The 13,321-nt window shown below is 43.5% G+C and overlaps 1 protein-coding gene across 1 annotated transcript; it reads left to right on the plus strand.

Moving 5' to 3' along the window:
- The first annotated feature begins 11,475 nt into the window (after positions 1 to 11,475).
- Positions 11,476 to 13,210, plus strand: LOC115925919 (carbohydrate sulfotransferase 3-like). The gene has a single exon (XM_030989959.1). The coding sequence runs from the start codon at positions 11,670 to 11,672 to the stop codon at positions 12,879 to 12,881; it is 1,212 nt and encodes a 403-aa protein (XP_030845819.1). The 5' UTR covers positions 11,476 to 11,669; the 3' UTR covers positions 12,882 to 13,210.
- Positions 13,211 to 13,321: the final 111 nt, after the last annotated feature.

The raw sequence follows: 13,321 nt of genomic DNA on the forward strand, positions 1-13,321 counted from the left end.
GGGGCACTTTTAGGGTATCTGAAAAAGTGGGGGGGGGGAGGCACTGTGCCCCCCCTCCCCCGGAGGGCCGCCTCTGTGTACGAGAAATAATTATGATTTTCGGACATTCTGCTTAAAATCCCCAAACAGGTTGCTACACGCTATACGACTAAAAAAACAAAAGTAAAATAAGATTGCCCCGTCTTTAAGGAATGTAAGTTATGAATGACTTAAAGATTGCTGGAAAAATCGACTATTTAAAAAAGGAAGAAGAAAAGAAGGAGATCGGGGGGAGCCTTCGCCTCCCCCTCAGCAAAAGAGAGAGAGAGAGAGAAAGAGAGAGAAGGAAGGAAAATAAGGGAAAGGGAAAGAAGAGACAAAGGGAAAGGAAGAAGAAAAGAAAAGTTAGAAAGAAGGAGATTGGGGGGGGGGCGAAGGGCCTTGCCTTTTAGGCTGCTGCCCCCCCCCCTCCCCCAGAAAAAAGAAAGAGAGAAGGAAGAGAAGGGAAAGAAAAAAAGACATGGGGTTTAAAATTTGAGGGTCGCTATTCATAATACAAGAAGAGGGTTGGTATTTATAGTACATTATAAAAATAATAAATTCCGCATTAGGAATAACGACCCTCTTCTCGTACTTTGAATAGGAATATAAACTCATAACAGCAACAAAACTAAATGCAGAAGAAAACTATTTTGCTGGCAGAAAGAAGCGCAAAAATGATAACGCATTTGCATGTACGTGTAAAGTGTATCATTATAATTATTCATATTGTTTTAATACAAACATTCCAGGAGGCTCACCTTCTAGGGGCAGTGACGTAACGAGCAAAAACGTTTGGAAGGGGGGGGGGCAGAAGAAAAATCTGCATCACCACCACCACCAATTGGCTTAGATTCCAGGGAGCAGAGCCCCCGGAAGCTCAGGGGTTTAGGTATTTAATAACGGTAAGATGAGCATACAGGGGACCGCCTTAGCGGGCCCTTGGTGGGGCCCGGGGCGGAGCCCCCGTAAGCTTTGGGGGTTTTAGCTCTGGGGTTTTAGGCATTTAATTAGAGACAGATGAGCATCCAGGGTCCCGCCTTAGGGCCCTTGGTGGGGTCCAGCGGGCAGAGCCCCCATAAGATCTGGGGTTTTAGGCATTTAATAACAGTCAGATGAGCATCCAGGGCCCCGCCTTATGGCCCTTGGTGGGGTCCGGGAGCGGAGCCACCGTACGCTCTGGGGTTTTAGGCATTTAATTACAGTCAGATGAGCATCCAGGGTCCCGCCTTAGGGCTCTTGGTGGGGTCCAGGGGGAAGAGCCCCCGGAAGCTCAAGGGTTTTATGTATTTAATAACGGCCAGATGAGCATACAGGGGCCGCCTTAGCGGGCCCTTGGAGGGGTCCGGGGGCGGAGCCCCCATAAGATCTAGGGTTTTAGGCATTTAATAACGGTCAGATGAGCATCCAGGGCCCCGCCTTATGGCCCTTGGTGGGGTCCGGGGGCAGAGCCCCCGTAAGCTCTGGGGTTTTAGGCATTTAATTAGAGTCAGATGAGCATCCAGGGTCCCGCCTTAGGGCTCTTGGTGGGGTCCAGGGGGCAGAGCCCCCGGAGCTCAAGGGTTTTAGGTATTTAATAACGGTCAGATGAGCATCCAGGGCCCCGCCTTATGGCCCTTGGTGGGGTCCGGGGGCAGAGCCCCCGTAAGCTCTGGGGTTTTAGGCATTTAATTAGAGTCAGATGAGCATCCAGGGTCCCGCCTTAGGGCTCTTGGTGGGGTCCAGGGGGCAGAGCCCCCGGAGCTCAAGGGTTTTAGGTATTTAATAACGGTCAGATGAGCATACAGGGGACCGCCTTAGCGGGCCCTTGATGGGGTCCGGGGGCGGAGCCCCTATAAAATCTGGGGTTTTAGGCATTTAATTACAGTCAGATGAGCATCCAGGGCCCCGCCTAATGGCCCTTGGTAGGGTCCGGGGCGGAGCCCCCGTAAGCTCTGGGGTTTTAGGCATTTAATTACAGTCAGATGAGCATCCAGGGTCCCGCCTTAGGACTCTTGGTGGGGTCCAGGGAGCAGAGCCCCCGGAAGCTCAAGGGTTTTAGGTATATAATAACGGTCAGATGAGCATACATGGGACCGCCTTAGCGGGCCCTTGGTGGGGTCCAGCGGGCGGAGCCCCCCAGAAGCTCAAGCGCTTTAGGCACTAAATTGCGGTCAGATGAATATCGGGGGGGGGGGGCCGCCTCATTAGGACCGTTGGTTGAGTCCAGGGGGCAGAGCCCCCGGAAGCTCAGGGGCTCTAGGCGTTTAATTACGGTCAGATGAAGATTTTTTTATACCTTATTTTGTTGTGACACTGGCAGTTAACTATTCTTTCTTTCTTACTCTTTTTCTTTCTATTTCTCTTTAATATACTTTGTCTAAAAAGTGTGGGGTGGGGGAGGAGCTGGAAGCTCCCGATCCCCGCCGTTCCGCGGGCCCTGACATGTAGGCACCTCAAGAAGCAAATTTCTTGCCTGGCTGTAAATTTTAGAATTTGTCATTGTACAACAAACGCATAAAAATGCATAATTTACTATAAAAAAAATGAGGAAAAATCTCGGAAATTGTGTCATTTTCAGCATTATGTGTAAACCACCGTAACGGTTATGGAATCAGAAATAAACCCCCTCCCCGATCAAGACGCCAGTGCCCTCCCCCCCCCCCCCGATCTTCACTTTGTTCGTGGAAAAAACTGATCGCCCTACCTTTCTTCTTTCTCTTTTTTTTTTCTTTCCCTTTCTCTCCACATTTTTTTTTTTTGCCCCGGATTTTAAACTGAACATTTTGTAACTAAAGATGAACTGATATTAATGTTTACTATGTCGCTCATTTACAATTTAGTATAATACACCAGCACAGAACCAATAGAGTTTCTGGTGATTGATCATCTACTGAGCCTCATCAGTACCTCAGCGGTCACCCAGCTATTAGCGAGCTTTCTATTTAGGCACCCGACGTCGGCTACTACGAGGTACTGGGGCGTGAAGGCGTTGCGCAGCTCACGTCCGTTCCCTTTGCGGCAGTGCTTTCGATTTTTCACGTCGGTGCTTTCAATTTTGTTTAAGATCAGGTGATTAAATCAGGTAATAAAATCACAGTGTGCCAAAATCTGATACAAAGAATAACATGAGGATGCCAGAAATAGAAAGTTAAAATGATAAAACATAACATAACATAAGAAAAGGTGATAGAAGGAAGAAACAAAGAATAACATAAGGAAAGATAGAAAGAGGAAGTGATAGAATTATAAAAACAATGAATAACATAAGAGAAGGTGATAGAAGGAAGAAACAAAAAATAACATAAGGAGAGACAGAAAGAGAAAGTGATAGAATGATAAAACAAAGAATAACACAAGAAAAGATGATAGAAGAAGAAACAAAAAATAGCAAGAGGAAATAATAGAATAATAAAAACAAAGAATAACATAAAGGAGGTCATGAAACTACACTCACGTTAACGTTTTCACGGCGACGGCGATTCACAGAAATTGCCCCCGATTCCCGTCTGGTGATTCGGAAGGGAACGTGGGCCCAGAAGCTCACGCATGCGCAGGGGGATAAATATGGCGTCACGCGTAGTAGCCGAAGTCGGGTGCCTAAAATCGAAAGCTCGCTACTACAGTATAGTAGCTTCTCGATTTTGCACACGAACCGCGGATTCTCCGTCCGCAATGAGTTTGCGAAATCTCCCTAACGTTTGTCGAATTGGCAACAACTAATGTATGCAGAATTCTGTCTATTGAAATACTATTATTCTTATCAGGAGAATGAAATTGTTTGTATCGAGGCACTTCACAAAGAAGTATGCGTTAAATTTGGTTACATTACGAAAATTACCTATTGCCTTGGCATTGCATTGCAATACCTCCGTACTATACGTACGCGTTCACCGATAAACGGAAACCGCGTATTGTAACGAGGGTGGTCTGTGTGCGACGGCCGTAACCCTGAGTGCTCTGCGTCGTAGAAGGTCTGTCCGTCGCTGAGCGAAAACTCGCTATTATCATATCACACCAACAACCTATGCATATAAAAAGGTGGTGCATTCAATACCATTTTTTGTTGGTATATACATCGAAATTACAAGAGAATATGAATCTTCCAACAACACCAGCCAATCAAAACATATTATCAAAACAAACCGCTTCCCTTTCTTCTTTTTCTTTCTCACCTCGTCCCTTTCTTCTCTTTCTCATTCCGAGCTCTTCCCTTTTGAGTGTGTATTGCGCAAGTATTTATGTGTGATTGTAAGTGTGTGCATACCTGCTGAAGTAGTGAATGGGCGGTCCTTTTTCATTTTCTAAATGTACATACTGTATGTATATATAACTTGCAATTTTATTTTTGTCGTTATTTAATCTAATATTCTGTTAACTTTGTAAGGCCGCATGCACAAGCACAAGTTGCCTGTGAGAGGTCCTGGCCTATTATATATTTATGATTTATACTGTTTTTTATGATGCCAAATAAACTGAATTTAAATTGACTATCGAACTAATGTTTTTCTCCTCGTAAAGTACTTCCTCTATCCTTATTATAACTCTTTGAGCCTTTGGTGATATGAAAGTTTTAAACTTTTAACTTTATTATGAAATAGGAGTTTCTTGATCATATTTATTGTTGGGATATTCCCTTCCTATCTAGAAATAAAAATACGATGATTCATTAACATTTCAATATACCAAGACGCTTAGCATTATTATGACACTGATCTAACTCTTGCTTTGTTAACTACATAGTTTGACTTGTAAATATTTTTAATAGAAACTTGAAATAAATTATTCTAACATTGATAAACAAAAATTAATTATTAAAACGATAGGATTATTAGGCCTATTATTAATTTCTCCACAATTCTTACAACTGTCAATATCGCACCGATAAACTATGCAATGCGTATATACATTTTTAAAATAAGAAATAGTTTCATTAAAATAGTGAAAAGGGTCTTCCTATCAAATGTGATAAGGGCTTAACTGTGATAATTATGTACAGTAGATCTAGTATTCCATGAGTTGTGCATCTGTCTGGTTGCAAGAGACATCGGTCCAAAGCGCACAACAGGGGTGTCAATATTTCCCAAATAAATTTTCCAAACCAAATCCCAGTACTTCCATTGCCCTTGTATAGAGTCAAAATAACAACTTGTTCGCACCGTACCTATTGTTGGATTTGCATTTTGTTTGCAAAATCAGCATGTCATGTCAAAGATAACAAATGTCATACTGGCTATTTTCAACCCAGTTGGGACGTGGTCTGGCGTACTCGTATTTAAAAAGTTCATTTTTCTGAGGGAGAATAATTAGGAACACACAAACTTCTTATACCATTGTGTTCATTAATCTTAAAATTAATGAAGATACATAACTTCAAAGGCTTATTGCTGCAAAGGGGGTGAATGTGGGGAATGAAGGACAACTACCCCCTAAGACAACTACCCCCGGAGAAGTACCCCGGACAACAACGGCCTAGGACAACTACCCCCTGGACAACTACTCACCGGACAACTACTGTCTAGGATAACTACCCCCGGACAACAACCCCCTAGAAAAGTTTTCCGGGGGGTAGTTGTGATGGTTGTCGTAGGGGGTAGTTGTCTAGGCCTGGGGGTAGTTTTCCAGAGTAGTTTTCCGGGGTAGTTTTCCGGGGTAGTTGTCCGGGGAAAGTTGTCCTAGGGGTAGTTGTCCGGGGGAAGTTGTCCTAGAGGGTGGTTGACCTAGGGGTAGTTGTCCTAGGGGGCAGTTTTCGTAGATGGTGGTTATCCTAGGGGTGGTTGTCCAGGGGTTAGGTGTCCTAGAACCAGAATAGAGAAGGGGGTGAGGGGTTGACACCACGTTAACTCAAAAATGTGATAAACATTTTATGCTAGCATTTAACAAAAAGTCTTCAAAACTCAAATGAACGATTTTTTCCTTTTTCATACTGAATATTCTCTTTTTTTTAAATTCCTCTGTAGGGCCATGCCTTGAATCACAATGCATGGCCCAACAGAGGGTTTTTTCCTGTCGGGGATTGTATTTCTGGGGGCGGCCCCGTACCCTAGCCCCCGTTGCGTACAGTCATGATTCAGCGGCTAAGCAATGGCCTCGTTACTATGAGCCCCATGGTTAAAAACCGTGTCGATGTGCTATACTAGTGCCTTTTGTGAGGCATTAATCCTCATTACTCTCAGTTATGACTTAAGGACGCAGGTCCCCTAGTTTATAAGCATAGTAGCACACCCATGCTTAAGCAGTCACGCAAAACAAACATTCGCAAACTATTATTCAATACAATCTGAGAAAGTATACTATTATTTAGATCCGTTAGGAATAAATCATTGTCAAAATCATTCCATGAATTGGGGTAAAAAATAATTATTCCACCATTATGACCAACAGTGTATAGGGACTTAATAATTCGCACAGTACCAGATTATGAACTTTAAACTTTGAAGTTTACGAGCAGCAATTTTATTCATGTACTTCATTAAGAGGAAAGGGGTAAAACTATACATTTCTCAGCGGGGGTTCCAGGACTTTCAAAAAAGGGGGGGGGGGGTGGTCGAAGGCAACGAGTAAGCGAAGCACACTCGCACGTAAACGCTAGCCCTTCTGGATGGGGGTCAAGAGGCACAGCACAGATACAGAGCACATATATTATATATGAATTATATATTGGGGCTTATCTTGCTTTCTAATGGATCCGTACAACATGGCAGAGATTGTGGGCCTGACAGAGTCCATGCCGGGGGTTCTGGGCGGAACCACAGGACGCTCTCGAGTTTAAGCAATTCAGAACCCTAACGTTGACCGTCTTGAGCTATGGAAACTCCCACTCTTTCCGAAGGACAATAATAGCAGCGGGTTGTCTTGTGAACTACTTCTATCTTTATTAATGGGGTTCCATGGGCTCCGCCTTATAGTGCCCCTGGTGGGTTGCAGGGACAGTGCCCCAGCCAGGAATTTAGGAGTCGGAGGCCCCAGAATTCAGAACATTCTAGATAGCTGTAATGAGCGATAATCAGTCTTATCCATCCCTTGAAATTTAAATTGCACTGCCCCTACTGTGTGCTCTTTTTAAAGAGCTAAAAAAAAAACCTCATTGTTATTATGGAATTCCATCTCGTTCAGTAGTAGAACACGCACTTCTGGTCAAGAATGGTAGAAGAACATCTACATGAAAAGGGATTCTAGCTATACATTGTAACCTTTCTTCGCTCCAGTGTTCTCGAGGCAGCAGACAGCAAGAAATTAGGGACTTTTAGATTTGCACGTCGACATAATGGACTGCTACGTGTGAAGTTAAGGCACTGTGACGTTCTTTTAAGGCACTGCCAGTGCCTTAAAAGGACATCACACGTAGCAGTCCACTATGTCGACGTGCAAATTTAAAAGTCCCTATTATTGTGTAAAGGTTCACGGTTGTGTTTGTTAGAAGCTTTAACTATATAAAATTCACACGCTCTCTAATTATATACAACACAAGGTTGTCTTGGGAACCACTTCTATCTTTACAGATGGGGTGCAGGGGGAGAGCCTTTGCCGGGAGTTTTTTTTTTTTTTTTTGGGGGGGGGGGGGGACTGCCAATTCCCATATTTCCTAAAGCATCACAGAGTAAAGAAGAAGTACTTATCAATTGCTTTCAGCACTCCAAATCCTTTCAACTTTCTACACTACAAAATGTCCAATCACTTTTGTCCAGCTAATATACCGAGATAGGACTACTAGCCAAAATTAGAGGGAAAAGATATCTACAACAACGCACCTTTTCGGAATTTAATTATTGATATTTTGAGACCAAATCCATGGTGATTAGAGGATTTACTTAAAAGTTATCTTTAACTGTCGATGTAAACACACCAAACACGTCCTCAATACACGTATATGCATACAGGGCAAAATTTGTTGTTTTTGTGGAAATCAAATCAATAACTTTGGGTTGCTATAACTTTTCACTGAACAGAGATATAAACCTCTCCTGTGCACATGAATTTTTGTGTGCCTCTAATGAGGTGTTTATTTACATTTAAACATCAAAATAAAGTTGTGAGAACAAATACAATAGGCGCCAGGGGTGTAAATCCCGGGGGGGGGGATGCATCCCCCCCCCCCCCCCCTCGCCTGAAGGAGGGGGATGGCCTGTACAAATATCCCCCCTGAGATTACCAAAAAAAGAGAAAAAAAAGGAAGAAGAAGAAAAAAATGTGATTGTTTCAATTTCAGCATAATGCATGAGAAATGAGTTATTTTGTTTGATGTATGTATAAATATATAGCCTACACGTATACAGTATGTCGCGATCATCAATAGTAGATGCGCGACGTGCGCGAACAAGCACTTCTTAAACTCCAGAATAATTTTTCGTTATTCTGCAAGGTATTATTATAGCCCAGACGTAAAGTGCGCGAGCGCGCGAGCGCTTAAAAAGTGCAATCATGTACAGTAGATGCCCGGCTCCCCCCCCCCCACTCAGTGTTATTTAGGGTACGCATATGCTCGTTCCCTCACTTTGAAAGCACCCCCCTATCTCAGGACTGCCAACATTTCTGAATCCCCCTTTCGCCGGCTTTTCGCTGGCTTTTCCCGCCTTGGAGACCCCCCCCCCCCCCCCCCTACCCCCAAATCCAGAACACTGCTAGATGTACAACCCCCCCCCCCCCCCCATTTCAGGTGAGCTCTAGTCGATCGAGGGGGACTGGGGGCCAATGTTTTTACTTTTGAAAATGAAATAATCCTGAATGAGCTTTCAAAGCTAGCAGGAATTTCAGGAATTTGATCCCGGGATTTGATCAATTTTCTATGATATTCAAGATATCTTATAACCCCGTTTTAAATTTCTCAGGAGTCCAAAGAGAGAGAGAAAATAAACCACCCCTTTTTAAAGAAATCTCCGGGTGAAAAGTCAAAACACCCCCTTTTTTTTACAATTCTCGGGCCGGATTTTGTCGCGCGAAAAAGTACCCCTTTCCTTGAGATTTTAGGAACGCGCATGCGGTCCCTCCGACCCCGGAGTGTGGAGAAGGGGGGGGGGGGGTAGATGAAGACTGAAGTTCCAGACCTGGCGTGTTCAAGACTTACAGTGGCCGTTTGTCTCTTCAGTTCAGGTAAGCCTGTACACATTCTTATTATTTGTATATTTGAGAAAGAATTTGGGTGAGGAAATTAAAGAATTCATTAGATTTACTTAATAAACACAGTACATGTATCATTATATGAATTCCAGAAACATTTTTTGAGGTGTGAAAACTGTGAACGCATCTGATTGAGAGTGATAAATAATACGGTAACTGTTGCATTGCCCAAGTCCTACTCGGTGGTTGTCATTTGTTCACACCTAAAACTTAAGGGACGAGGGGATGATATTTAAGGGCTGCAATACATGTGATGTTTGTGTAGGTCTATGAATTAATTAATTTGTTGTTTATATTGAATGAATTGAATTAATTTCAGATAAATTGGGCTTAATAAGAGTCGAAAACGGTGCAACGAATCGTCTTCTTTCTATAATAATTAAATCAAACGTCTAAGCTTTTCGCGCTTCACGCGGGAAGGGGGAAACTGAATTCAGACAAGGATTAAGAGTCGAAAAACAGTACACCCAATCGTCTGCTTTCTCTAATAAGTTAAGGAAACATCAAAGCTTCCGCGCTTCGCGCGAGAGGGGGAAACTGAATTCAGATAAATAGGGCTTAATAAGAGTCGAAAACGGTACAGCAAATCGTCTTCTTTTTATAATAATTTAATGAAACGCCATAGCTTTCGCGTTTCGCGTTGGAGGGGGGAAAATTCATTCAGACAAAGGTTAACAGTCGAGAACGGTACAATAAATCGTCTTCTTTTCCTAATAATTTAAGGAAACGTCTAAGCTTCCGCGCTTCGCGCGGTAGGCCTATCACCACACCCCCCTAATGAGTGCGCTTCGCGCGCTCTTTGATTGATTCGTCTGCTCACTACCGCCCCTCCCTAAAATGATAACCTAACTCCGCACCTGCATTAAAATATATAGCTTTGATGCTGACTAAGTTAACGAAATAATTCGTATATTTATGTCGTCGAGGAAAATGACCATTTGCGCATACGCAAGTACTATAGATAGTCCGTAGGAAAAACAATTTAGCCTTCGGCCCCGGGTATATAGGGTTAAATTGGTAAATATTAGGACATTTAATTTTGTCGGTAATTGTCGGTAATAAGGCCCTTGGTGGGGTCCAGGGGCGGAGCCCCCGTAAGCTCTGGGGTTTTAGGCATTTAATTACAGTCAGATGGGCATCCAGGGTCCCGCCTTAGGGCCCTTGGTGGGGTCCAGGGGGCAGAGCCCCCGGAAGCTCAAGGGTTTAAGGTATTAAATAACAGTCAGATGAGCATACAGGGGACCGCCTTAGCGGGCCCTTGGTGGGGTCCGGGGACGGAGCCCCCATAAGATCTGGGGTTTTAGGCATTCAATTACGGTCAGATGAGCATCCAGTGGACCGCCTTTTTAATGGCCCTTGGTGGGATCCAGAGGGCAGAGCCCCCGGAAGCTCGGGGGGTTTTAGGTATTTAATAACGGTCAGATGAGTGTACAGGGGACCGCCTTAAGGGCCCTTGGTGGGGTCCGGGGGCGAAGCCCCCGTAAGCTCTGGGGTTTTAGGCATTTAATTACGGTCAGATGAGCATATTTTGACACCTCATTATTATTTTGTGACATTGGCAAGTCACTTATTTTTCTCTCTCTCTTTCTTTCTTTTTCTCTTTAACAAACTTTTCAAAAAGTGAGGGGGGCTCGAGCCCCCGAGCCCGGCCGTTCTGCAGTCCCTGACATACAGGCTTATAAATAAGCATATTTTTCGCCTGACTGTAAATTTTGGAATTTCTAATTTCCAACAAACGCATAAAAAGGTATGACTTACCAAAAAATGGAGAAAAAATACCGGAAAATCATGTCATTTCAGCAACATTTGTCAATCACTGGTATCGAATAAAAATTAACCCCCCCCCCCCCCCCCATCAGTACGCCAGCGTTTAGGAGCTCATGAGCTTCTCACCCCTATAACAAAAAACAGATACGCTTTCCCATTCTCTCACAACATGTCCACGAAATGCGCGCGCTATTATAAAAACCTCCATTTATAAATATAGGTACCACGCGCAATGTTTAGGAAATTTAATTCCTGTTAACTTTCCTTTTCTTTGAATAGAATGTTATACGTCATTAAATTCAGGTTTTTATTATTGTTATGTTCTTTTGGGTTAAAAATACAAACCATCTTTACTCCTTTACTGCTTTTTTTTTTTTTTTTTGAGGGGGGGGGGGCGTTTTGCCCCCCCCCCCCGCCCCCCACTTTTTTTTTGGGGGGGGGGGCAACTCCCCCCCCCCCACTTCCGGCGCCTATGATTATCTGAACACGCCCTCAACACAGGACATAACATTGGATGGGAGGATGCCTTCATAGTAGTTTGAAAAGTACTTTGAAAGTAACTTCTGGGCTAGAAAGGTGAAAAAATCCATTGTCACCGATCTTTGGTCCAGTGATCACAGAACACAAGGCAGTGCAGCGAAGCAAACGTGTGACTCAGACTGATCACTTAGCTTGAGAAAGTCCGAATGAGTGTACGAAAGCTTGCATAAGAAATTTAAGGTTGGTAGAAGCTTAAAAACTACATGTTATCGTTATCCAATTGAGGAAAGTTTTCTGTATCATTTTAAATGCAAATGTTTTCCCGTCAACTTACCTCAGCGTTGGCTGATAAAAGACGACACATTGGACGCTTCTCTTTGACAGTCCTGGCATTGTCTGCTTGTATTTTATTCGGGATACATTTACAATATTGGACAAACTTATCCACCGTGAAAGAAAATGCAGTTTTCAAAGCAATCACGGGCACGAGTGATGTCAGGAAATCTGCAAAAGTCGATGAATCCCCTCCGTTTATTATTCTCATGACCCAATGGCGTTTCGGATCTACTGCACTTGGAGAGCTTTTCAACCAGAATCAAGAACTCTTCTACATCTTCGAATCACTTTTTCCAACTGTGACATTAAGGAAATTAAAGAATGTAACGCAGAACACTCCGGAAAGCAAAGAGATTGCCAGAGATATACTTCGCGGTTTCGCCAAGTGCAATTTCAAAACGGACTATGTGAATATTTTAAGTCATTGGAGTGGTTCTGCACCTGGCCATAACAGAGGACTCTGTTTAAACAGTCCATCTTGCAGAATGCACTCAGCAAGCGCTCTTGGGGACTTTTGCACAGAATTTAAAGGTAGACTAGCCACAAAGATCATCCACGCCGATCTAGACCTTCTGAAGCCGCTGGTGGTTGAGGACGGTATCAATCTCAAAATTATCCACCTTGTTCGTGATCCCCGTGGAGCTGCCTCGTCTAGAATAAACTACCTGAACTTCAATAATCCGCGAAATGTGGCTAAAGCACGGCCTTTCTTCCCGAACTTGGGCCGCCTTAAACCGCTTGGTCTTCTTGATGATATTCCAGAGTACATGCTCCCCATTCAAGAGATTAACGATAACAACCCTACAGTTCGAGGGTTGTGCCAGTGGATCAGGGAGAATACGAAGAGGTCGTCCGACCCATTGCCTCCATGGTTACAAGGACGATATCATCTTGTTTTTTACGAGGACTTCGCCAAAGCCCCTTTGACAGAGGCTAACAAGATTTACAACTTTATCGGGATGCCACTCAACCCAGAACTCAAGAAGTTTGTCCACGACATGACTCATTCAAACTCCAGTGACACATCTTTATTTTCAACTTCAAAGGATGAGCACAAAACAACCAATAAGTGGATGAAGTACTTGACAGTTATGGAAGAGAGACAAATCATAAAGGAGTGCCTGGATGTCCTGCAACTCCTGGGATACGAACCGAATCGCACCTGGATACTTCCAGAGAGTTGATGGTTAATTTCACTAGGAAACAGGGAAAAGGATATTGTCTATCAAAGAGCAGACGATCGAAGTTAGGAAAGGAGAATGTAAGATAGAAAATGGGACTTTGAGAACAGATATTGATACTACTTAAGATATTACTTCACATAATATTATCTTCACATATTTGGGCTTCTGAGCATCAGATGCGGCGCCCCGTTGAGGGGTTGGGCAAGGGGGCACTGTACCCTTAATTTCATTTTAATATAATTATAGTGTGCTATCTTTACACTAACAGGGAGGAGGGGGTAGTGAGCACTAATTGTTTCTTCTTCTTCATTCTGCCCCCCCCCCCGAAATTTGAAAAAAGTGCCGACCAATATTTCGGGGGGGGGGGGGTAGAAAGCACTAAAAAAAAAAAATTTTGTTTTAAATGTTTAACTTTTTTTTTGTCAGCCCACGGTGGGGGG

The sequence above is a fragment of the Strongylocentrotus purpuratus genome, unplaced genomic scaffold, assembly GCF_000002235.5.
Source record: "Strongylocentrotus purpuratus isolate Spur 01 unplaced genomic scaffold, Spur_5.0 spur5_scaffold_19, whole genome shotgun sequence".
Taxonomy (NCBI): domain Eukaryota; kingdom Metazoa; phylum Echinodermata; class Echinoidea; order Camarodonta; family Strongylocentrotidae; genus Strongylocentrotus; species Strongylocentrotus purpuratus.